General features: G+C 43.9%; 1 protein-coding gene across 2 annotated transcripts in view; it reads left to right on the top strand.

Annotated features, from left to right (window-relative positions):
- The first annotated feature begins 5,640 nt into the window (after window positions 1-5,640).
- LOC147616424 (putative chloride channel-like protein CLC-g) overlaps window positions 5,641-27,176 on the top strand; it is a 30,150-nt gene continuing 8,614 nt past the window's right edge. Inside the window, exons 1-3 of one of the 2 annotated variants that reach the window (XM_086777504.1) lie at window positions 5,641-6,120; window positions 6,456-6,656; window positions 7,066-7,243. In XM_086777504.1, coding sequence (XP_086633630.1) covers window positions 5,864-6,120; window positions 6,456-6,656; window positions 7,066-7,243 — 636 coding nt within the window. In that variant the 5' untranslated portion in view covers window positions 5,641-5,863. Of the gene's footprint in view, window positions 6,121-6,455; window positions 6,657-7,054; window positions 7,244-27,176 lie in introns of both variants that reach the window. The other variant, XM_086777505.1, reaches the window with a different exon arrangement.

Genomic DNA, 27,176 nt, shown 5'->3' with positions numbered 1-27,176 from the left:
CAATTACCATGTAAGACAATACTATGTAGTCAATTACCATATAAGACAATAATATGAAGGGGAAGAAAAATTAAATGTAAGCAATACAATGAACTCGATTACCATATAAGATAATAGTATATGAACTCGATTACCATATAAGATAATAGTATATGAACTTGATTACTATGACTCTAGCAAGAAAAGAAGTAGGGCATTGTCTCATTTCTTCATATGTATGACCCAATCAACCAATTTCTTGTTGGTTGTCCCAACCCCAAGTGGATAACTAAAATGTCTAAAATCACTCATCACTTGACATCCCCATCGTAAGATATAAAATCTCTCAACTTTAGATACACTAATTATTTTATATTTGTTTAGGTTGCATTTGGAGATGTAAAATCTCTCATCTTTAGATACACAGTTGCCATGTTAAAAAGAGCATGTGGGCACAAATGGGTAGGTGGTTTCAAGAGATTTTTTTGCACAAAGGGAGTCTTAGACATACTGGCCTTTAGGGAAAGAGATAACACCTGCTAATGGATGTATCATGTTTGGCCTTATTAGACATACTGGCCTTTAGGGAAAGAGATAACGCCTGCTAATGGATGCATCATGTTTGGCCTTATTAGACATACATGCATATGGGAAATATGGTGCTCCAAAATTAACTTTTTGTGAGACTATAATGCAAAGGGGTGGACCCCGAATAGCTTAAACAGACAACATGCAAATGTTGTCATGCAAATGTTGATACAACTCTTTTGCTTTTGAGCTTTTGCTAGATTTATCTACGAATTCTTGTTGTTAATACGTAGTTCTCATATTTATATGGTTCCTTTTGGCTCTTAGGTTTTACTCTTCAAGATGGATGGCATGAGACTTTGGCAAAATCCCGTTGGGGAAGTGGGTGTGTGAGTATTAGTAAGAGGCTTTGCCAGCAGAGATCATTAGAGGAGGACAAATGGGTTTGCGAGAGACATAAAGCATATCCCACTCTGGCCCACTCATCCTCAGAGGTAGCATGTAGATCACTTGGGCTAGAGGTCTCTTGGGAATACTGAAGCTTCTTGTTGATATCCGTGCCTCTCCTCCTCCTAGGTATCCTCGTCTCTAGTTGTCTCTCTAGTGGTGGCATCATGCTGGCACTTCTCCTTGAGCATAGAGGCGTGCTTTTCCTATCAAATACAAATTTAATTGAAGAATAAGTAAAGAGTGTTTGATTAACCTAAATTTACCCCATTTGTCAACTAGCCTCTTCCTCTCTTCTCTCTTGTCTAGCCTCAAACCAAGTGCTTTCTACCCATTAAAAGTAGCACAGTGCAAATGGGTAAAGTTACTCTAGCAATTCCCATGAATGCTACTCTTCTTCACTTCCACTTCTTGTTCGAAAGATAAAAAATGGCTGGCCATTGAGAGGAGTCAGAGACGCTGTGAATTTCACTATTGAATTCACAGTTTCCTCTTGCAATGATTGGTGCACACACATACGATCATTAGGGGGTTTTTTCATATAAGTGAGAATATCTTAGGCTGAAACCACGTGTCAATCCTATATGAAGTGTTAATATTCAAGCTTCTGCACTTTATTAAGGATAATAACCAAGTCAACGCTCACAAAAAAAGGATTGCCTTTATATGTTAGAGGAGCTTGAGAGAGTATCTTGTCCACCCAAGCCTTTCTAGTCCCCTTATACACTTCTTGGAAATTGACATCCATATGTATAATCATTAAAGCCCAAGGTTGATCCTATAATACAACTTTCCCAAACTCATCAGTAGTTCTGGATTTAGAATGAACCTACATCCAGTATGCCCAATCCTCCAAAATATTTGTGTACACACCCTTCTTCCAAACTAGAGAATGGGGGAAGGCTTCTTATGCAACTTGTTTCTTTAGCTTTGATTCGAGATATAATTTTGAGCTAATGTCCCTTTTTGAAGTCCATGAAGGGGGAGAAAAACTAAATGTAAGATAGTACTATGAATTGGATTACCATATTAGACAATGATATGAAGGGGAATAAAAATTAAATGTAAGACAATACTATGTAGTCAATTACCATGTAAGACAATACTATGTAGTCAATTACCATATAAGACAATAATATGAAGGGGAAGAAAAATTAAATGTAAGCAATACAATGAACTCGATTACCATATAAGATAATAGTATATGAACTCGATTACCATATAAGATAATAGTATATGAACTTGATTACTATGACTCTAGCAAGAAAAGAAGTAGGGCATTGTCTCATTTCTTCATATGTATGACCCAATCAACCAATTTCTTGTTGGTTGTCCCAACCCCAAGTGGATAACTAAAATGTCTAAAATCACTCATCACTTGACATCCCCATCGTAAGATATAAAATCTCTCAACTTTAGATACACTAATTATTTTATATTTGTTTAGGTTGCATTTGGAGATGTAAAATCTCTCATCTTTAGATACACTGTTGCCATGTTAAAAAGAGCATGTGGGCACAAATGGGTAGGTGGTTTCAAGAGATTTTTTTGCACAAAGGGAGTCTTAGACATACTGGCCTTTAGGGAAAGAGATAACACCTGCTAATGGATGTATCATGTTTGGCCTTATTAGACATACTGGCCTTTAGGGAAAGAGATAACGCCTGCTAATGGATGCATCATGTTTGGCCTTATTAGACATACATGCATATGGGAAATATGGTGCTCCAAAATTAACTTTTTGTGAGACTATAATGCAAAGGGGTGGACCCCGAATAGCTTAAACAGACAACATGCAAATGTTGTCATGCAAATGTTGATACAACTCTTTTGCTTTTGAGCTTTCGCTAGATTTATCTACGAATTCTTGTTGTTAATACGTAGTTCTCATATTTATATGGTTCCTTTTGGCTCTTAGGTTTTACTCTTCAAGATGGATGGCATGAGACTTTGGCCAAATCCCATTGGGGAAGTGGGTGTGTGAGTATTAGTAAGAGGCTTTGCCAGCAGAGATCATTAGAGGACAAATGGGTTTGCGAGAGACATAAAGCATATCCCACTGGCCCACTCATCCTCAGAGGTAGCATGTAGATCACTTGGGCTAGAGGTCTCTTGGGAATACTGAAGCTTCTTGTTGATATCCGTGCCTCTCCTCCTCCTAGGTGTCCTCGTCTCTAGTTGTCTCTCTAGTGGTGGCATCATGCTGGCACTTCTCCTTGAGCATAGAGGCGTGCTTTTCCTATCAAATACAAATTTAATTGAAGAATAAGTAAAGAGTGTTTGATTAACCTAAATTTACCCCATTTGTCAACTAGCCTCTTCCTCTCTTCTCTCTTGTCTAGCCTCAAACCAAGTGCTTTCTACCCATTAAAAGGAGCACAGTGCAAATGGGTAAAGTTACTCTAGCAATTCCCATGAATGCTACTCATCTTCACTTCCACTTAAAAAATGGCTGGCCATTAAGAGGAGTCAGAGACGCTTTGAATTTCACTATTGAATTCACAGTTTCCTCTTGCAATGATTGGTGCACACACATACGATCATTAGGGGGTTTTTTCATATAAGTGAGAATATCTTAGGCTGAAACCACGTGTCAATCCTATATGAAGTGTTAATATTCAAGCTTCTGCACTTTATTAAGGATAATAACCAAGTCAACGCTCACAAAAAAAGGATTGCCTTTATATGTTAGAGGAGCTTGAGAGAGTATCTTGTCCACCCAAGCCTTTCTAGTCCCCTTATACACAACTTGGAAATGGATATCCATATGTATAATCATTAAAGCCCAAGGTTGATCCTATAATACAAATTTCCCAAACTCATCAGTAGTTCTGGATTTAGAATGAACCTACATCCAGTATGCCCAATCCTCCAAAATATTTGGGTACACATCTTCTTCCAAACTAGAGAATGGGGGAAGGCTTCTTATGCAACTTGTTTCTTTAGCTTTGATTCGAGATATAATTTTGAGCTAATGTCCCTTTTTGAAGTCCATGAAGGGGGAGAAAAACTAAATGTAAGATAGTACTATGAATTGGATTACCATATTAGACAATAATATGAAGGGGAATAAAAATTAAATGTAAGACAATACTATGTAGTCAATTACCATGTAAGACAATACTATGTAGTCAATTACCATATAAGACAATAATATGAAGGGGAAGAAAAATTAAATGTAAGCAATACAATGAACTCGATTACCATATAAGATAATAGTATATGAACTCGATTACCATATAAGATAATAGTATATGAACTTGATTACTATGACTCTAGCAAGAAAAGAAGTAGGGCATTGTCTCATTTCTTCATATGTATGACCCAATCAACCAATTTCTTGTTGGTTGTCCCAACCCCAAGTGGATAACTAAAATGTCTAAAATCACTCATCACTTGACATCCCCATCGTAAGATATAAAATCTCTCAACTTTAGATACACTAATTATTTTATATTTGTTTAGGTTGCATTTGGAGATGTAAAATCTCTCATCTTTAGATACACTGTTGCCATGTTAAAAGGAGCATGTGGGCACAAATGGGTAGGTGGTTTCAAGAAATTTTTTTGCACAAAGGGAGTCTTAGACATACTGGCCTTTAGGGAAAGAGATAACACCTGTTAATGGATGTATCATGTTTGGCCTTATTAGACATACTGGCCTTTAGGGAAAGAGATAACACCTGCTAATGGATGTATCATGTTTGGCCTTATTAGACATACATGCATATGGGAAATATGGTGCTCCAAAATTAACTTTTTGCGAGACTATAATGCAAAGGGGTGGACCCCGAATAGCTTAAACAGACAACGTGCAAATGTTGATACAACTCTTTTGCTTTTGAGCTTTTGCTAGATTTATCTACGAATTCTTGTTGTTAATACGTAGTTCTCATATTTATATGGTTCCTTTTGGCTCTTAGGTTTTACTCTTCAAGATGGATGGCATGAGACTTTGGCAAAATCCCATTGGGGAAGTGGGTGTGTGAGTATTAGTAAGAGGCTTTGCCAGCAGAGATCATTAGAGGACAAATGGGTTTGCGAGAGACATAAAGCATATCCCACTGGCCCACTCATCCTCAGAGGTAGCATGTAGATCACTTGGGCTAGAGGTCTCTTGGGAATACTGAAGCTTCTTGTTGATATCCGTGCCTCTCCTCCTCCTAGGTGTCCTCGTCTCTAGTTGTCTCTCTAGTGGTGGCATCATGCTGGCACTTCTCCTTGAGCATAGAGGCGTGCTTTTCCTATCAAATACAAATTTAATTGAAGAATAAGTAAAGAGTGTTTGATTAACCTAAATTTACCCCATTTGTCAACTAGCCTCTTCCTCTCTTCTCTCTTGTCTAGCCTCAAACCAAGTGCTTTCTACCCATTAAAAGTAGCACAGTGCAAATGGGTAAAGTTACTCTAGCAATTCCCATGAATGCTACTCATCTTCACTTCCACTTAAAAAATGGCTGGCCATTAAGAGGAGTCAGAGACGCTTTGAATTTCACTATTGAATTCACAGTTTCCTCTTGCAATGATTGGGTTTTTTCATATAAGTGAGAATATCTTAGGCTGAGTACACAAAGCCATGTTGCTCTTTTTTGCTTGCCCATACAAATTGTGAACCAAACTTTATACAAAATTGTGAACCGAAAAATTGTGAAAGTGAGGGGCTTTCAAAAGTGCCCTTTTTCTTTTGACTTGGAGTCTTTGATTGGCGCCATACTTCATTCCCTCGTCTTCTCTACACAGAAAGTTCCGAAGGAATGATGGACAGCTACGGCTTCTCGCCCTTCTTGTCGTTGCCCTCCTCGACAATTATGAAGGCTTAAGCTCTGTGCAGAGTTCTGGCCATTGGAATGGCTTCTTGAACGACCCTTTGTTGTTGTTGTTGTTCTTCTTCTTCTTCTTCCTGCTTGTTGATGATGGAAGAACCACACGAGCTTCGCAAAGAGCTTGTTGAGAAAGCGCCGGACCACCTCTCGTCCCTTGACATGCAGCCCGCCCTCACCAATGATGACGAGCTTGCCCTCCCTTTCAACAGAAGCGACGTCGACAAAACCCTGCCCCTTCTCTCCCCTCTTCTGCAGCTGCTGCAGCAGCAGAACCTCACTCGCGGCTCCTCTCAGCTAGCTATCATCGGCGCCAAGTATGCTCCGTTGGAGAGCCTGGATTACGAGTGAGTAAAACACAAACTTTGATAAAAAAACCCCTAAATTCTATGTAAGAAAACCTAATTCGGTGTAAGAAACCCTGATTCTGTGTAAGACATCCCTGATTATCCTAATTGATTTTGTAAGAAACCCTTGTGATCTGATTAAGAAACCGTAAAGAGCCCTAACCATGTCATAGCTGGCCCTACAATTTACCGAGTTAACAAGCTCAGTCGAATTTAAGAAGGCCCTACTCAGAAACCCTCTCTAAAGGCCCTAACACCTTGATCATGTAAAAACCTGAACTTTATTTCCCCCTTTTTTTTTTCTTGATTTAACCATTGTGTTTCTACCATTCCAGAATTGTGGAAAATGATGTTTTCAAGCAGGACTGGCGATCGCAGACCAGAGCGCAGATTTTGCAGTACATAGTACTCAAATGGCTGCTAGCATGCCTGTTGGGTTTGTTGACTGGCATCACTGGCTTTGCCATCAATCTTGCTGTAGAGAACATTGCAGGATTCAAGCTTTTGAGAGTGGCTCAGTATATCCAAAACAACAGGTGCTTTTCCCTTAACATTAGGGCATACATCATGTGTATTGGAGATCCAGGTATTTTTATATGGATGATCTGATTGGATTTATAAATTTTGCTCACGAATTTTTTTGGTTGCAATTGTTAACAGTTTTTGGTGTATCTGCATATTCACTGTGTGTGTGTGTGTGTGCGTGTGTGTGTGTTGGGGGAGGGTACGTATTCGTGCATGCTAAACTTAATATTGGAAGAAAGACGTGCTTTGCATTGCATGTCTTATCTTGGATTCGTATCTTTTAATAGGCCAATTTTCCTCGTGTAGTAATCATTGCATGTTATTCAAGGATCCTTTTTGTTGACATGCAATCTTCATAAAAGCATGTGTGTGGTGATTGCACATATGAGAGAATTTAATACTTAGACAGTTGATTTGCAGGATAGGTTTGGCCTTTGCTATCTTGGTTGGAAGCAACCTTGTACTGGTGCTATCTTCAGCTCTGCTATGTGCCTATATTGCTCCTGCTGCAGCTGGATCTGGAATACCTGAAGTGAAAGCTTATCTCAATGGTATTGATGCACCTAATATACTTGCTCCGAAAACCCTTATTGTGAAGGTATGCTATTGTGGGTTTGTGCATTCTTTTTTGACTTGTTGTTTTGGACTAAAATTTCCTGTTTTATTCACCCCATCTCATCCTCCTCCCCCCCCTCCTTTCCACTCTATCTCTTTGTGGATGTTGTGAGTTCTTTCATGACTTATCTTTTTGGGGCATTCTAATAAATTGGATGATTGGTTTTCTGAGGATTCAATCGGTTGTGAGAGATGGATGAATGACTTATGAATAAACCTTTTTCCCACTAAGAGGTATGAATAAGGGTTTGGATTTGGCCAAGACCATTGGGGAAAGTCAGTCCAAGCATATGAATCTGTTTGAGAATAGGTAAGTGATTTTGCCTCTTACTTTGCTTAGTGTTAATCTATTCAGCTTTTACAACCAAGTTACATTAGCATGGCATCAAAGCCTGCAAGAGGAGACTGCAGAGCACTGGACCTAGGAGGATCCATTTTCCTTGACAGGGAGACGATGCTTCCATAGAGCCTGGCTGCCAGAAGGACACAACCCTCATGATGGCCCAGTTGCAAAACATGATGCAAGGAATGAAGTAGCAGTTTTCCTAAACATTATTAGCTGGTTTTAGAAGTTAATTGTTCCCATGGGACAATCTTCCTCTTGGGGTAGTGCCCGATTGTCTAGAGGATCATAAGCTCGACCTTATGCCAGGCTCTGGACATCTGAGCAAGTTCCCGTACTGTCTTGGTAAGTAGAGCTGGACTGAAAGCTAAGTTGTCGAGATTAGGCTTCATGTGCTGGATTGCATGGTTATGTGTAGACTATTGAGCACTCAACATGCTGACAATTAAAAGCACGTTTTCAATCCCGCACATCCTTGAGCGTCTGAATGGTGCTAAGGTTTTCTTGAGGATTGACCTCAAGAGCCGGTATGTTGCGTACGTGACACTAACCACATGGTTAGAGAGCCTAAACTTGGGTTAGGGGACCCTGAGGATTAGTGCAACAGGCTAGAAGAACATGGTTTAAGGGTTTAATAGAGGACCCCGTAAGTTATAAGCTATTATTAAGCCGATCACTATTTATAGGTTGACTTGGGATAAGCCGATTACATGGGATGAATTCGAGGCTGGGTGCTGAGATGAATTTCTTCATGCAGAAGATGAGTTCGATGTGTTGGCCAGACTTGCAGGCGACCGGAGTTGCAAATTTGAGCATGTGATGTGGGTTGTGTTGCAGCTTCTGAAACCTATTCCATGCCCGGTGTAGTAAAGAAGGGGGGGGAGGGACATTATTCCTAAAGTTCAAGTAACTTGTAAGAGGAACATTGTAAAATGATAGATCTTAAGCTAGACATCTTAATTCTTGATTACCTGGCAGCATGGAAAACAATGTGGTCGTGAAAGAAGAAGCGGGCTATGGCCGTATCCACCTCTTCCTTCTTCTTGGGGTCCCAACTACCCTCAAGAGTACTTTGCCGGCGTGAGTGTGTGGATGCGGTCGGCATGGAGAAGGATGGTGTTGGGGCCCGTTCTTGTGGGGCGGGTGATGCGGCTGTGGGTGCCGATGACGTGGATGCACGTGGGGATGTCGAACCTTGGGATGGCCTCACTAGTGTTGTGGGATCCACGGCCACATGCGGCACTCTCCTCCTTGAAAGCAAGGCCTCATGTGCGGCAACGCGTTCAAGAAGCCTCCTTCTTGTCTCCGGTGTGACCTGATCACAAAATCGGACCTCATGATTGGGCTCATGCAAGAGGTGAGCTCTCACTTTATCCGCCCCACCCGTTCGCCCATAGTTGCATTCCGTACCCGTACTCATCCGGTGTGTACCTTCAGTACTTTCCGTACTACATACGTACTGTACCTCGTACCTCGTACCAATAAGGTCCTCGAACCAAATATGAGGTTCAATGTACAACACTTATTTGGCCTGTTCTTTAATTATTTTAGTGAGTGGTCATTGCTCAGTAGTTAATAGATTAATTTTCATTTCAGTATTACCATTGTCTTTCATGCTATTTTTGTATGGATGCTAGATATTCCTTATTTTATATATACATACATACATATATATACATACATACGTATGCACGCACATACATACATACATAATAATAATAATAAACGTGAATGTACTTAAAGTACTTATCTTGATGCGTACTTTATGTACTCGTACCGTACACGTACCATACCGCATTGTACCTAAAGTACTCAACCACTATGCGTTCGCGTATATGGACATAGCTCGCATGACCATGGGCGAGAGCCTCCTCCACTTCTAGGATGATCGGAGTTGACCTCTTCCCACCAAGACCAACCTTTGGTCCTCCTTCCTCTATTCATATTGGCGCCGCCGGAACAAGGTGCGGGGGATGGTCGCGATGAAGATGCCATGGAGGCAAGTGCCAAGGAGGCTTGAGCAATGGAGGTGAGTGTAGGAGAGGCTAAAGGCTAAAGCAACTTGCAAGAGGTGAGTGTGTGTGCGCTTGCCAATGGAGAGGCTAAAGCAAGAGGTGAAAGTAGGAGAGAGAGACTGTAGGAGAGCAAGAGGTGAGTGTGTGTGTGTGCGGTGTGCGCTTGCCAATGGAGAGGCTAGAGCAAGACGTGAGTGTAGGAGAGCAACAAGACTACAAGTGACAACTTGAAATTACAACTTACCCTAGGTCCCAATGCCACTTGAGGAGAGCTTGAGCCTTGCTCAATGCCCACTTGAGTCTTGAGCCTTGAGCCTTGAGGAGTGTTGAGCCAATGAGCTTCCCCCTTGAGCCTTGCTTGAGGACTGTTGCAAGTGCCAAGAGCTAAGAGGCTAGAGGCTAGAGCAAGTGCCAAGGAGGTGTGTCTTGAATCTTCCTATACCATGTGCCAATGGGGGCTCTTCTTACAGCCATTGGCCAAGTGGGGAGGGGCTGCTCAACGGCTATAGGGTGCCCAACGGCTACAGTGCGCAACGGCTATGGCAGACTGTAGTCGACTCTACGCACGATGGTCAGTTGACCGTCCCGTCCCGTCCCGTCCCACATGGCCAGCCATCCTGGCGTCCTCAAATCGCTGTCCCGTTGTTACAAGCATGGACTTGCATGTCCCCCAACCGTCCCCATCCTGTCTCTGTTCCAGTACGTTATGGAATGGCGTTTCCCCCATCCCCTGTGACTATGCTCGCATGGTCTCGCGAGACTCTGACCAATTGACTGACCCGGGCCACCCTTTTATAGACTCTTGGCCGGTCACCAGGCGTCCACACATGGGCACCCGCCCATCAGTCCATCCCTAGCTCAGCTCGCCAATGTGCTTGCCTAGCTCCAAGCTACCCCAAGCCTCGAAGCTAGTCTTGTGTGCATGCTGCATACGGTAGATACACTATGTGCACATGACATACTCCCCTTCCTCTAAGAGCTCACTCCTGAGCTCAGTAAAAACCCAAGGTAATCCCTTTGAAGGGTAGTCAATGTCTCCCATGTAGTGTCCTCCTCAACACAATTCTTCCACTTGATCTTGTATTCCGTGAGTAGCGTATGCCGCAATCGTCTTTCACGAAATCCAAGAATCTTTTCCGGTTCGTGTGGCACAAATGTCATATCCTCAACATCTATGATTTCTTGAGGAGTAACTAGCTGGTCTGCTCAACCCAGTCTTTAAGTCTACTGACATGAAATGCGGGATGAACTTTCACATGAGAAGGCAAGTCCAATTCATATGCAATTGAACCAATCCGACGGTTAAGCCGAAATGGTCCACAATATCGAGGGAATAATTTCGGAGTTCGGCCTGTCCGTAAAGTCTCGAAATCTTTCGGAACTCGCAAATACAGCATCGTTTCTTCAGAGAACTCTCTCGGTGAACGATGTCTATTAGAACAAAATCTATCTCTGTCTTGAGCGCTTCTAATAGATTCCTTCACAACTTGTAACATTTCTTGCATGTCTTGCAAAAAAGTACGCGTTGCATCATGCTAAAGTCCTGAAAATCCCACGGTAATAGGTGATCTAGGTTGAAATCCGTACATAAGCATAAAAGGACTAAAACTTGTACTTGTATGCTTAGTACTGTTGTATGCAAATTCTAAACATAGGAAGATAATCCTCCCATGAATCCCGTCTTTTGGAGACATATGCACGAAGCATGTTCTCCAAAGTTTGATTCACCCTTTCAGTTTGGCCATCAGATTGAGGATGATTTGAGGAACTCAGATTCAAAGTTGTTTTTCAACTTTTCAAAAACAAGTCTCCAAAAGTCACTTGTAAACTTAGAGTCCCTATCACTGACTATGTCCTGCGGTAATCCGTACAGTCTAAACAATTGCTTGATAAATTGTCTTGCTAATTGCGTAGCTGTAACAGTCTTTCGTGTAGGTAAAAATCTAGTCATCTTTGTCAAGCGGTCTACCACAACCCAAATAGAATCATGGCCTTGACGTGTTCTTGGCAATCTGGTAATCAAATCCATGGAAATACTTTCCCACTTATTACTTGGGATTTGCAAAGGATGCAATATCCCAGCCTGTCTAAAGCGTTCAGCTTTATTCGTTCGACAAATCTGACACTTGACGACATAATCTTCTACATACCCTTTTATCTTTGGACAATAGAAAGTTTGTCGCACTAAAGCTAATGTTCTGTGTACCCCGGGATGTCTAGCAGAAGGGGCATCGTGACACTCCTTAAGAATCTTGGACCTAATGTCCAGGACCTGAGGTACACAAATTTTGTCATTACGAAACAGTAAACTATTCCGAATCATCCACTGGCCTCCCGTAGCCTGAATCGTAGGCTGCTAAGTCACCGAGTCTTGGTCAATCAATGAGCTCTCATCTTGGATCCTCTGCCAATATGGACAAAAATAACTATCAGTCCTACAAAGCCCTCTCAATGACTGAAATAAGTTAGTAGAAATCTCGATGCACGACAAAGTATTCATCTCTTTGATCCGACTAAGCGCATCTGCAACACTATTCATAGACCCCTTGCAATAGCGTATCTCAAAATCAAAATCTTGCATTAACTTTGCCCATCGAGCTTTGCGTCCTCTCAAATCTCCGCATCACACATATTTGATTGATTGATGATCAGTCAGTACCACAAACTTGGAGCCATACAAAGAATGCCTCCAAACCTTGAGAGCGTAAATGACAGCGTAAAGCTCCTTCTCAAGGGTTGGCCCAACAATGAGTGTCGTCCAGCTTTTGACTCTCGAAAGCAAGAGGTCTACCATCTTGGAATAGAGCAGCCCCGATTGCATAGGCACTCGCGTCAATCTCAAGAACATAAAGCTGACTAGGATCAGGTAGTGCTAAGGTAGGTGCTTCCTTGACTTTATCTTTCCAACGTCTGAAGGCCGTATCCAAATCGTTATTCCAAGGGATGATTGAATGACTTTACATATTCAAGCCTCAAGGCCCTTGGTCAACCCAAAAGGGTGACCTTTGGCTTCTACATGCCTTTATTGACTTCTAGACTTCTAACTTCTTGATGAATGGTGAATGATGATGCAAATGTTGCTTTATGCTTCTAGTGATCTATGGTGGATTGCAAGCATTTCGGGAACTCACTCCTTGAGGTTGTGAGATGGAATGGACTTAACATGGAATAGTTGGGGATGAGATGAGAAAATTTAAGGACTTTCTACTGAATGGGTCCTTTTTTGGAGAGGAAAGACCCAATTGGCCTATTGGTTGGACCAGACCAACAAACCCATGTGTTGGGTTTAATTCTAGTCGGCCAAACGGCCTAGCCTATGGGCACCCAAGTGGGCTGCCCACGGTCCTGGCTTCGATGCACTCCTTTGCTCCACATGTCTCCATGGCTGATGTTAGTGACCCTGGAGGGTGTTCATACTCAACGAGCCTTTGCCTAGACTAGATTGACTTTTGACTTGGGTGGTCTGATTGGAGTGATTAAGGAATTAATCTTAACTATTAAACAAGAATGACAAATTTATAAACCATTCATACATACACATTACAACAAAAGAAATAACATGATGAGATAAGGACACCATACTAGAACAGAACGCACATGCCCCCCTGCCCTTGCCCCCACCCCTTGCCCTTTCCCGACACCAAAAGGTAATAATATATTACTCAAGAGTTTCTAGTACAAGTCGGGCGTCTCGTAGGACCACTAGATTTCCACATGAACATTAAAAAAGCAAACAAACATAAAATTGTGGCCCGGGAAGAGTGCTCTTCCCTTGTCACAACCCTCATCTCCCATGGAGTAGGGGACACAGCATCATGCGAAGGCTCTAGGTGGCTGGCACAACGGAGCTACCGCCTTGTGTAATGCACCCGACCTCCTGTGAGACCAAATATGACCAACCCATTCAAGATGAGATTTTTCGGGATAGTTGAAATAACTGGAACCGATGGGCTGGTGTAAGTCTCGAGAATCCAAAGTCTCTCATGCGTTCCATGCTCTTGCTGCGCTCCCAAAAGTCCTCGGGTGAAGTACAAGAAAGATAGCAGCCATCATACGGTAGAAGGATGGCCATCAAGTGATGATGAAAATCTTCAGCCCCAAGTAGTCACGCTTGCAAGTTGGCGTTGATATCAGCCTGCTAAAAGGATCACCTTGGATGTATGGCCACTATTTGTAGATACTGACAAAGAATGAAGTAATGATTGTAGAGAACCTCTTGTGGTGGGAATGAGTACATCGATTCCAACCAGCAGCAATTCAGAGCATGGGAAGCCACCGAACAGAGATATGGTCTGTACCATACAGTACAGACAGGACAGGACAAAGAACAAAGTAAGGATTGTAGAGAACCTCTTGTGGTGGGAATGAGTAAAGCGATTCCAATCATCCGCACTTCAGAGCATGGGTGGTGTAAGCCTAGCGGGGCATTAAGTGACAGACTCAACCATGTGTCCAAGAGATAAAGATATATAGAGAGAGAGGGGAGAGAGAAGGGAATAGGGATCTTGCACAATACACCACATTGAGGGGGGAATAGGCTCCGCCTCTTTTCAAGAATTTATTCAGGAACAATCCACGGGCACGTTGGTCAAGATCAATACAATCAATGAATACAAAACAAACAAATATGCCGATGTAGGATATCCAAGTCGATGTCAATGTCCAGGCACGAGATCTCTGATGCCGAGCACACCATGGGGATGATCCACAAGTATCACTCACTGGGCTAATACCAAATCCAAGTCCAAGTTCATATCCAAGTCCAAGTCAAAGTCCAAACCCAAGTCCAAGAATCACTCGCTCATCCCATGAGTAATCTCCACAACTCCTATAGCCTTGTCGATGAAGAAAACCATGGAAAACCTCTTTTTGGCAAGAAAACTGATATAAAACTTGTTTTAATGGTTTTCGGGTGATAAAAACCTCCAAAAAGCAGTTTTTAGGGTTTTTGGAGTAGCTTTAGGGTTTTTGATTTTTTGTTTGTTTGTACGGTTCCGTACATGTCTGTACAGTTTTGTACGAATCGGTATAGTTGTGCGGAGAGATGATGACATGGCACTGTAGTTGATGGAGGTACTCTGAATCAGCGGGCAGCAAATGAAAAACTCCATGGTTTGGTTCATAGATGATGATGGAGAAGATGATCTCCACACTTCAATGAAGATGGCAACGTGATGAAGAGGTTCTTCTTCAACTTGATGCTCAAGAGAGGCTCATATTTCTTTTATACTTGGGGAAGCCTTGCTTTTTGCCAAAAAGTGATGCTTTTGCTTTGCAAAAGCCTTTTACTTTGCTTTTGGTCTTTTTAATAGTAAAATATTACTCAACTTTAGTCAATAGTTCTTGTTTTGCTTTTCTAGCTTCAGGGCCTTGCTTTTTGGCCTTGGAGTTGCTTTTTGAAAAAGTAGCTTTTAGCCTTTTGGTCCGGGGGGCTCAGTCTCCTCTTTCCAATGGTGCCCTTGGCTCGCGGTCAACCCTATTTAACTCTTTGCTTTTTCCTACTTTTTGACCAAGAATGGTGCTTTTTCTTAATCAAACCTTATGGACCGTGTCCCCATATCTTCTTCCACCTGTCTGGTGTCCGGGCATGGGTTTCATCATGTGAAATAGAGCTAGGAGGGCCAAATAGTTACATTCCCTCCCTCTTATATCACAGTTGTCCTCAACTACGGATTGGAAGGTTCCAAGCACATCCATTTGTTCCATGTATATCCATGTGTTCCAAGTACATCAAGTACGTCCATAAGTTTCAAATATATCCATATGTTCCCAATACGGCCATATGTCCCATGTGGTGAGCTTGTGCATCTGGTCTTTTTCTATATTTTTGTGTCATCTGCTCATCTAGCAACATCTCAATGCCTTTTCTTTGACCAATAGCTTTATTCTTGATTGTACTTCTTTAGGGCCTGTCACTTGTGTTAGATATAATAAATGCATGAAAGAATGGGTACTATGCTGTGATACCCATAAAGAAATGCTGCTAGAACTGTGCAACACTGTATATGGACAGCAAGCATAAAGGAGAAAAGAAGATCACTGCTGAATATCACCAGAAAAGGTAGTACATCACGTGGAGCAACATGAGGGAGGTCCCGTAGATGCTGCCTATCACTCTGCAGAAGTTGAAAAGAGAGGTGATCTGAGGGAAAAGGGAGCCAGCCCTTAAATACTACCTCAGGAAGCTGGTCGGCTAGCTGTAGTAGCAGGCCGACAGCAGAGCTGTAGCAAAAAAATGCTATAAAATGCTTGAAAAATACCAAAAAATGGCAGAAAAAGTGCTGAATAATCTCTGCTAAGATATGCCAATGCAGGGCTTCATATGGAGCCAGATACAAGCATGAATGTGCATGGGAAAGTCCATCTGGGGATGAAATAATTTCTAACAATGCATACTTACCTTCTACAAAAACTAGACAGAAGCTAGTCAACAAACAAGTATGCATCATTCGCGTCTACTGGGTACTCGAGGTACCGGCCAGGTAATCTGCAGTCCAGGGGACCATCACATGCCATAAATCCAAGCATTGTCCACACATCAAAAACAGCACACAAAGTCAAAGAAGTTCAAACTACATCAATATGCAATGCACATGTAACGATCCTCCTGTTCATGGATTGTCTTGTCTGGTTTCATCAAAACCGTGCTGAGCCATCTGGTTCTCAAGGAAAACTGCTTGGACTCTTGCTCAAAGCCATTTGGTCACTAGGACCACTTGAGAATTCTTGCATAGTCATTTGGACCATCTGGTCACATTGACCGCCCGACTATGAAATCCAATACAGTCATTTGGGCCATTTGGTCGCAATGACCGCCCGACTACGAAGTCCAATACAATCATATGGGCCATTTGGTCGCAACGACCGCCCGACTGCAAAATCCAATACAATCATTTGGGCCATCTGGTCGCAATGACCGCTCGACTGCGAAAACCAATACACTCATCTGGGCCATCTGGTCGCAAAATGACTGTCCGATTGCAAAGTCCAAGATATCTGGCATCATCGCCATCAATGGGTCATCTGGCATCGTTCATAGACAAATCTCATTCTGGCATCGTTGCCACCCAAATACAAATCTTGCTCCTTAGGCTATTGGGCATCGTTGCCACCCAAACTAGAGCATGTCCAAGTCATCATTATAAGTAGAATAATGATCAATTCTATATATGCAATGAGGGCTAGAGATACAATCCCTCCCTCTTGAATCTGTCTTGATCGCAAGACGTCGATATACCTGTACTTCAAATATATCTGAACCAACCACTTCCTCATAAACTCGAAGCACATCTGGATAGTCCTTGAAGTACTTCTCTGGCATCCATTTTGCATCCATTTTCAAGAGAAACTTTCTGACCACGCCTTTCCTCTTTTTCTCACATTGTGTGAATATATGCTCTTATGTGTGTGTGTGTGTGTGTGTCTGTGAATATATGCTCTTATGTGTGTGTGTGTGTGTGTGTGTGGAGTGCGTGTGTGAGAGCATATCTTGATACAGAGTTCTACACCCACTATTGGGCACTAATGACGTTAGTGGGGATGTCATAGTATGTAGTCCATATTATGCATAATGGGTGCAATTATCTTGCTAGCTATCAAACTTTGACCTTTTGACAAAACATTCTGGAACATTCCTTTCTTATAGCAGGCCAATAGAAGTAGCTCTCCAAAGCTTGAAGTGTAGTCCAGGTGTCTCTATGCCCCATGTAGGGAGGAGCATGGTACTCTTCCATTACTTTGGCCTCAATTCCTTGTGTCAAACATAATCTTGGTTTGCATCGTAAGAAAACTCTACTTGATGACATACAAAGTCACCAAATTTCTATTCTGCAATCTATTCCAAAACATCTTTGAAATCCTCTTTGGTAGCATAAGGATCCTTCATCAAAGTGAAATCCATATGGTAACCCATAGAAGCTGCATGGCTCAAGGGTCTCTGAGATAATGCATCTACTTCCTTCTTGTCTTTGACATTCATAGGCCACAACATGGCCTGCTTGGTTCAAGACTGCTCCAATGCAATCTCATCATGTTTAACCACAAAAAGGTCTAGAATAACCAACACTGGTCCGTTGCTAGCATAAAGTCTCAATGCTTCAAAAGGGTTCTATTTCAGCTTTGGTCCACAAAGATTCCATGGCTTTAAAGCATCACTGCAAACCATTTGTCAAACATCTTGGTATGATGTCAATCTGATGATCTTTCGATCTCTCTGGCTTCTTTGCCTTCCTTTCCCTTACTTGTCCTCAGGAAACTGCATCTGAGAGAGCGGGCCTAGGAGTAGTTTCCTTGTCTCCTCCATGAGAAATAGAGCGGGTAGCTCTAGATCCTTTTGCAATGGTGACTCCTTTGGCCCGACGATAGACTTTAGCAGCTTCAACTCCTTTGGCTTCGGTGGCTCGATCCTTGATGAAATCTTCAAACATTCGAGCCCTTCTTTGGTCCTTTTCCTTCCTGGCTCTCCAAGCTAGGAATTCTTCATCTTGCAGAAATTGTCTGAGCTCTTGAAAGTTATGGTATACTTCTGATGACCTTGGTTTCCATCCTGAAGTCTTGGATCGTCCTCATAGTTGTTCTCTTCATTAGGCCCTTGGTATCCCTCTATTCTTGCCATGGTTCTATCACCCCAGGAAAGTTTCTTCAAGAGAAATCGTGCTTTGATACCAGTGTAAGCCTAGCGGGATGTGCAGTGACAGACTCAACCACGTGTCTAAGAGAGAAAGATATAGAGAGAGAGGAGAGAGAGAAGGGAATAGGGATCTTGCACAATACACCTACACCACATTGAGCGGGGAACAGGTCCCGCTCCCTTATAGGAATTTATTTAGGAACAATCCACGGGCACGCTGGCCAGGATCAATACAATCAATGAATACAAAACAAACAGATATGTCGATGTAGGATATCCAAGTCGATGTCAATGTCGAGGCACTAGATGTGTGATATCCAAACATACTCCATTTGTGACCAAACGTTGCAAGCATGTGGTAATGGGCCCGGTCCCACATGCTGGAGGCACTTTGAATCAGCGGGGCAGCGATGAAAAACTCCATGATTTGGTCATAGATGATGATGGAGAAGATGATCTCCACGCGTCAATGAAGATGGCAACGCGATGAAGAGGTTCTTCTTCAACTTGATGCTCAAGAGAGGCTCATGCTTCTTTTATACTTGGAAAGCCTTGCTTTTTGCCAAAAAGTGATGCTTTTGCTTTGCTTTTGCCTTTTACTTTGCTTTTGCCTTTTACTTTGCTTTTGGTCTTTTTAATAGTAAAATATTACTCAACTTTAGTCAAAAGTTCTTGTTTTGCTTTTCTAGCTTCAGGGCCTTGCTTTTTAGCCCTGGAGTTGCTTTTTGAAAAAGCGGCTTTTAGCTTTTTGGTCCGGCCTAGTCTCCTCTTTCCAATGGTGCCTTTGGCTCACGGTCAACCCTATTTAACTTTTTGCTCTTTCCTACTTTTGACCAAGAATGGTGCTTTTTCTTAATCAAACCTTATGGACCCTGTCCCCATATCTTCTTCCACCTGTCTGGTGTCCGGGCATGGGTTTCATTATGTGAAATAGAGCTAGGAGGGCCAAATAGCTGCAAGTGGCCACCAAACAGAGATATGGTGTGTACCATACAGTATGGACATGGTAGTACAGACGAGACAGTACAGCGTTGCTTTGCTGTGGTTGATGGCAATGAAGTCCTTGAGGTGGCAATGTTGGTACGCTTTTGGTATTTGATGTTGTTGATGCACTAGAAGTGCTTGATGATGTTTTTACCACGGGGCCAAGCCCAAGTATAAATACGCAAAGTGCTTTTTGTGGGGGGTAAAAGCTACGTATGCTTACAAAAAAAAAACAATTAATAAAGGTTTATTCCCCACATAACAAAGGGTCCCAGGCTTTAAGCTTGATAAAATAAAAATGAAGTAGGGCCGACACTTTAATATGAAGTGGCATTGGCGACCTTCAAAATGTCTAAATCTCCCACACTGGAAGCAGGCCCCAACAAAAGCTCCAAATGATATTCTAATCTCCAAGGAACTAGTAGCACTGAGATTTACCAGCATGGATTCGGGGGTTTCTTTGAATGCATTCTATAACTATTTGGTCCTCCGAGCTCTATTTCACATGATGGAACCCTTGCCGGGACACTAGACAGGTGGAAGAAGGCATGGGGACAGGGACCATAAGGTTTGTTCAAGAAAAAGCACCAGTCTTAGTCAAAAAGCAAGAAAAACCAAAGAAGTCAAATTGGGTTGGCCGCGAGCTAGGAGCACCACTGGCAAGAGTGAAAGAGTGCATAGAGCGGAAGCAGAGTGGCACTAGAATGTGCTGAACAGAGAGTGCAAGAGAGAGAAATGAAATGTTATATTAACGTCTTCAAAAGGCCAAAGTGACCTATGAGACCAAAGCTACAACCATGTGACATCTGATACACTGTCTGGAAAAGAAAAGAAAGAACTAAGTATCTAGCTCCACAATACATCAGTAGGGGGGGCATCTGGAAGCAGCAACTAGGGAGAGTGGGAAGCTAATGCTACTGGTCAAAATGGGGTACATGAGTACATGGATACATGAATACATGAATATGGGGGAGTACAAAAGTGACAGTGAGTACAACAGTATATGGCTGGAGTCGTAATCATCCTACGAGCTCTAACATGGGTCTCTGCCGGATGGCCTGGATATCTGCCATAGTGAGATGCCTGGTCGGGCGAGCCCGATGCCTCGCAATGATGCTTTGAATCCTCCGGTGTAGGCACCGTCTCCGATGTGAGGATCCGCGAACCCTCGGGCGTCTAGATCTGCCCAACTGGATAGCTCTCTCAACTAGAGTCCCACGAGGTGCTCGCTGCTGGGCTGTCGGCTGTGTGTCCTCCCAGGTAGTCCCTCTAAAGAAGTCAGTAATCTGTCTCTGTGTGGACTCCGTGCCAGTCTGGCGTCTGCTCTTGATGATGGACTCTCTGAGCGTGCGGATCTCCAGGAGATAAAAACCCAAGCATCGCTGATCACAATAGTCCATGACTCTAGCCAGTGGTCCAAATCCCTCTCTGAAAAGGCAATGGTAGCGCCCTCGAATCTCATAATATGCTGTGCAGCGACAGATGTAGTGCTCCTCCGTCTCTAGCTCTATCCAACAAATCTGACAAATCCTGTCCCCTGGAGGTATGCCTCTAAATCTGCCTGTCTCTATCTCTAACTGATGAGAGGAGGTGTGGATCTGCCCAATGGTGCACCTCAATCCATGAGACAGATGGGTATCCATGTAGCTCGGTCTAAGTATAAAGCCATCCTCAGTGGTGCGGAGAAGATGGTCTCTATAGAAAGCCATCTTCGTCCCCAACTCCTGTGAGGGCTCTAGCCATGTCCTCCTAGTGTCCAACTGAATGAGGTCCTGTCTGATGACTCTACTAATCTCAGAATGTGTCAAGGTGAGAGAGGGTGCCTCCAGAGAGTACTGGAAGGGTGGAAGTCTGTCTAAGTTGAACCCGTGAAGCTCAAACCAGGATGCTATCTGCGCATACCAACATGAAGTGTCTCTCTCCATGGCTAGCTGATGAGAGGACTCTAAAGCAAGTCGTGCATACCGGTGCCGAGGAAGCTCCCAGGTGCTATGAATGAAGGACACTGATCTGGCAAGAGCCTCTACTACGATCGGTGGTGCTCCCATCTCGGCTCGGATAATCTCATGGGGTACTGAGGCCTTAGTCCGAATCATCCTGGAGATCATGGACACAAGTGGTCTCTCCATCGATCTCCATCCATCGTATGTGTGTCGTGATCGACTGTGACGATCTAGGCTAGGCCCCCAGATCCGTACTCCATATAGCATAGCCGATGTGACCAGCGTGTCAAAAAGCCACAGCTTAGTGCGTGGCTCCTGAAACTGTACTTGTGAGCACATCCTCTCTAGACCTCCTAGTGCTGCATATCCTCTAGTCAATCTGGCCTCTGCTGCCCCCCTCATGGAAAATGTGGGCCCAGTGAACACCACTCCAAGATATGTGTATGAGTCAACGTACTCCACTGTCTCCTGCCCATATGTGAAAATAGGCGCTGATCTCCAGACCCACTGAGCTGTAGTGTTAAACACCATAACCTTGGTCTTACCAAGGTTCACTGAGGGCCCACTGTCCTGTGCATAAGCATGTAAAGTATCCAAGTGCCTCTGCATACCCTCTGGTGAGTCTGCCTATAAGCACAATATCATCAGCATATAAGAGCAGAGGTATCCAAGTGCCAGCCAACTGGGCTCCTCTGTCCCCTCGTGTCCCAATATAATCAGAGATCTTATCAATGTATAGTCCAAATAGAGTCGGAGAGAGCGGGCAGCCCTGTTTCACCCCTATAGGAGTGTATTGGCTGGGAGAGACCCTCTGAAGTCCGCACCTGCCCAACTACTATCTCATAAAGTGCCATAATAGATCCTCCTCCCATGTGCTCTGCCCTCCACAATGATAGCCCCGAGGGTAAAGATATGATCCAAAGTAGAGAATCTCCTCCTGAAACCGGCCTGTCCAGAGAGAGTTAGTTGGCAGGCTCGGATAGAGAGAGAGAGAGAGAGAGAGAGAGAGAGAGAGAGAGAGAGAGAGAGAACTATGCTGAATGTACTGAAGCAAAACAGTCCCAAGCAAGAGACACAAATAGTCTCATAAGTGAGGGAGCAAAATATGTACAAGACTGAATGAGAAAAGAGAGGCCAGCACCCACTATTTATAGTAAGGGAATGCTGACTGACTGGAGCTGATAAACAGGCCGACTGGAGCTAATGGACATGGCCGACTGATAAATGCTAGAAAGGTTGGGAAAAATCCCAGAAAAATAGTAGAAAAAGGGGTGGCCAGCCCACAAGCAAGGGCCATGCAAAAGGGACCAAATGGGCACCATAAAAGAGCAGAATCTAGGGATGAATGTGCTAACACCCCCTCTCAGCATTAGATGCTGAACAAACTCCGAGAATCCGAAGATGAGGAGCTAAGGAAGCCTGAGAAACCGGCTTGGTGAACAAATCTGCAGCATTCTCCGCGGAAGGACAATACTCCAAACGCAAATCTCCAGCAAGGACCCGTTCACGAACATAGTGATATTGAATCTCAATGTGTTTCGTACGAGCATGAAACACACGGTTCTTCGCGATGGCGATGCAACTCTGATTGCCACACCAAAGAAGAGTAGATCCGGTAGGAGGACAACCGAGCTCCTCCAATAATATCCGCAACCATATCGCCTCACATGCAGCATAACAAACTGCACGGTACTCCGCCTCGGTAGAAGAAAGCGCCACAGTAGGCTACTTTTTACTGCTCCAAGAAATGGCTCCAGACCGAAGTGAAAAAACACAACCAGTGGTTGAACGCCGTGTATGTGGATCTCCAGCCCAGTCTGAGTCAGACCATCCAACAAGAGTGCATCCTTGGCCATAAAAGATGCCAAAATCCAGAGTGCCACGCAAGTACTGAAGAACTCTGAGAGCACACCGCCAATGCTGCTGATGGGGTTTTGATGAGAAGGAACTCAATAAACTGACTACGAAGCATATGTCCAATCGGGAGTAGGTCAACCATACCAAACACTCGACGAGAACCCGATACTGTCCCTGATCAGTCCCTCGAGAAGCATCAAGTGAAGAAAGCTTCTCACCAATATCCATAGGAGAAATACTGGTTTGAACCCAGTCATCTGAAATCTGTCGAGAATCTCCCGAGTGTACTTCTGCTGAGAGAAGAAAATGCCTTTCGAGGTCTGCCAAATCTCAAAGCCAAGAAAATAATGCAAGGGGCCAAGATCCGTCATCTCAAACTCTGTCTCCAAAGCATCCATAACAGAACGGATCTGCACAAAATAAGAACTTGTAAAGATGAGGTCATCAACATAAACCACAATGATAACAATCAACCCCCTCTCAAGGAGGATATAAAGGTTCAAATCTGCGTGAGAACGACGCAGGCCGAGCTTCTGAAAGAACTCATCAATCCGTTGGTACCAAGCCCGCGGAGCGTGCTTTAGACCATATAAAGCCTTCTTTAGCCAGTACACATGATCCTGTTTGCCCGGAACAACAAATCCTGGCGGCTGATCAATATAAACCTCCTGTGTAAGCTCTCGATTCAGGAAAGCCGACTTGACGTCCATCTGGAAAACAGGCCATCTATGATGTCCTGCAAGTGCAAGAACGGTACGAATGGTAGTCATCCGGGCCATCGGAGCAAAGGTCTCATCAAAGTCAACACCAGGGCGTTGAGCATAACCCTTGGCAACCAACCTCGCCTTGTGCTTGTCCAAGCTGCCATCAGCTCGGAACTTTGATTTGAAAATCCAACGCACACCAATCACCTTACGTTGCAGAGGCTAAGGCACCAAAATCCAAGTGCGCTGTTGGAGCGAAGGTCTCATCAAAGTCGACACCAGGGCGCTGAGCATAACCCTTGGCAACCAACCTCGCCTTGTGCTTGTCCAAGCTGCCACCATCAGCTCGGAACTTTGATTTGAAAATCCAACGCACACCAATCACCTTACGCTGCAGAGGTTGAGGCACCAAAATCCAAGTGCCATTCCGTTCGATAGCATCCAGCTCTGCCTGCATAGCATGACGCCAAGGCTCATGTGAAAGAGCCTCGTCTATAAAGTGGGATTAGAAGGACCATTAATAATTGTAGACATAAGAGCATAATTAACAAACATGTTGCCTTGTAACTTTGGAAGAACGCCGAAGAGAACCAGGCGGTGGAGCAGAAGGAAGCTCACGTAACCCAGAATCACGAACTGTCTGATAATACCAACCAGGTACAGATCTGCTCGAACTCGCCGGAGGAGGAGCAGGGTCATCATCATCTGACTGAGAATCCTTAGCTGGAGGTGTAACAGAAACAATGGGAGCAAGAGGAGGAGGAGGAGGAGGAGGTGCAGGAAGAAGAAGCTCACCACCCCCCTCTGAAGATGTAGGAGTCTCGTCGAACACCACATCACGGCTCACAACAACTTTAGCGGCTTGAGGATCATGAAGACGATATGCCTTGGACACAATGCTTTATCCGAGAAAAGTCATGCGCTGAGACTTCGGGTCCAACTTGGAGCGTTGTCCTTAGGCACATGAACATACGCCGTACACCCAAATATCCGGAAATGAACAACGGACGGAGTTTTGTAGGGAAGAGCAGTAGTAGGAGACCTATTCTGAATGTAAACAGCAGCCAACTCCGCCCAAAAACGTCGAGGTAATGAAGAATGTTCAAGCATAGCACGAGCCATCTCCATAATGGTCCCCTCTCGGCAACTCCATTATGTGATGGAGTATATGATGTAGTAAGCTGTCTCCGAATGCCATGTGTCTTGCAATATTGCTGAAACTCTTGGGATGTGAACTCACCCCCTCCGTCGGTCCTGAGAGCCTTGACCGAGTGACCGGTCTCTTTTTCCACCTCAGCTTTCCAATCACAGAAGTGATGAAAAGTCTCATCCTTGGTCTTCAGAAAGAAAACCCAAGTATATTTGGTAAAATCATCCACCATCACAAGCATGTACAACGCCTTACTCAAAGACGCGGTACTCATAGGACCACATAAGTCTGCATGAATGAGAGCAAGTGATGTCGAAGATCTGTGTGTTGCCTCCTTCGGAAAAGCGGCTCGGTGTTGCTTCCCCTGTAAACAAGAGGAACAAGCAAAAGACGGAGCCTTGATGGTTGGTAATCCTTGAACCAACCCATCCTTCGAAGCTCGCTGCAGAAGCTAATAGCTCAAATGGCCAAACCGAGCATGCCAAAGAGCAGAAGAAGCACCAGAAAAAAGCAGAGCGGTCAACTTGTAGAGACCGGATTCCCTGAGCCAAGATGCTATCAGTCGCTTTATCACGAATGGTAATCTCATAACGAGAAAAGATCACCTGTGCACCCTGAGCTGTAAGGGCACTCACTGACAAAAGGTTAAAAGCCAAATTTGGAATATACAGAACGTCAAAGAAGTACCTCTTGTCCTCGTCAGAACGGAAGATGGGGATAGTGCCATGTCCATGTACTGGCATAGAAGAAGAAGAATCACCCAGAGTGATCTCGCCCGATCTGGCAGTGAAGTCCTCGAACCAATCTCGATGGGGTGTCATATGAGCAGTAGCACTGCTATCAATAATCCAAGACCGTGACTGAGAAGTCACAAGAGCAAGTATATGCCGAGTACCTGCTAAGAGAAGAATGCCATCATCCTTCTTGGGTTGAGACACCGCCGTTGAGGAAGAGTTCTTTGCTGCTTCATCACGCTTCTTCTTGTGACATTGGGGTGACTTGTGACCCTTTTTGCCACAATAATGACATTCAATGTCTTTATTCTTTGAAGATTTGTTGTCTTTATCCTTGTCGGAATCCTTGGAGTTCTTGTCAGAACTCCCTTTTCCTTTCTTTTGTTGAGTCTTCCCTTTATCTCGTGCTGCCAAAGCTCCATTAGGGCCACCAGAAGTGCCAGTCCGCTCCTCAAAGCAAGACTCAATCTGCATAACGGAGGGAAGAACTTCCTCCCAAGTAATTGGAACAGGACGAGGAGAAGAAACTAGACATTGAAAGTATGCATCAAACCTCTCTGAAAGTTTGGAGAGCAGCCGAATAGCCATATCATCTGTGGAGATGTCCTTGCCACAAATAGCAAGCTCGTCTGTCACGTGCACACCAATCAAGTGTACAGTGACATGGCATCATTTTATGGCATCATTAGCATCATCAGGATCATCAGGTATTTTTACAGGCATTTAAGGCATTTTTGGGGCAGCCGACTAGCATTATTGGTATTTTATGGGAGATATGTACTGGCCGACTGCAGCCCATCTGGCCGACCAGCCCTCTCACCCATATATATTCAGGCGCCTCTCCATTCAGCCAGACAAGGCTCATCAGTGAAGCGCATCCTCATTTGGATCATCAAGCGTTTCAGCCTGTCATCCATCTGCATTCTTGCACAGCATATAGGGTTGCACATGGCTTGCATAGCAGACATCTTAGCAGACATCTTAGCAGTCAGTCTTGCATACATGTTGCCCATCAACTCTCAGGGAAGAATGACATCCATCATCAAAGGAGGACATAAGTTTGGACTTCAACTGGCAGCAGCAGGGGGTTTCTCTTCCACAGAAGACGGAAGTTTGCTCCAACATCGCCTCAGGAGGTTCAGAGCTTCAGGTACGACGGAGATGGTAGGTGAAAGGTTTCCACCGGCAGGTCAGGGGTGACTCAGGTATTTGCCATTCAGTTCCCGCAGTACATAGAGTCTTGGCTCAAAGGATTTCACTCCTGCAGACGGCCTCAGTCCCAACAGAAGACAGAAGGGGGCAGTGGTTCGGAGGAGAAGGATCACAGAGGAGTCGAAGGTTGCCAGGTATCCACCCAGCAACAGTTTAGCAGCGGGGAATGTCACGTGCACACCAGTCAGGTGTACAATGACATGGCATCATTTTATGGCATCATTAGCATCATCAGGATCATCAGGTATTTTTACAGGCATTTAAGGCATTTTTCAGGCATTTTTGGGGCAGCCGACTAGCATTATTGGTATTTTATGGGAGATATGTACTGGCCGACTGAAGCCC

This window comes from Cibotium barometz, chromosome 38, assembly GCF_041138505.1.
Source record: "Cibotium barometz isolate CiBa-2024 chromosome 38, ASM4113850v1, whole genome shotgun sequence".
In the NCBI taxonomy this organism is placed as follows: Eukaryota; Viridiplantae; Streptophyta; class Polypodiopsida; order Cyatheales; family Cibotiaceae; genus Cibotium; species Cibotium barometz.
Note: the sequence above shows the minus strand (reverse complement) of the source record. Positions and strands in the feature narration are given on the sequence as shown.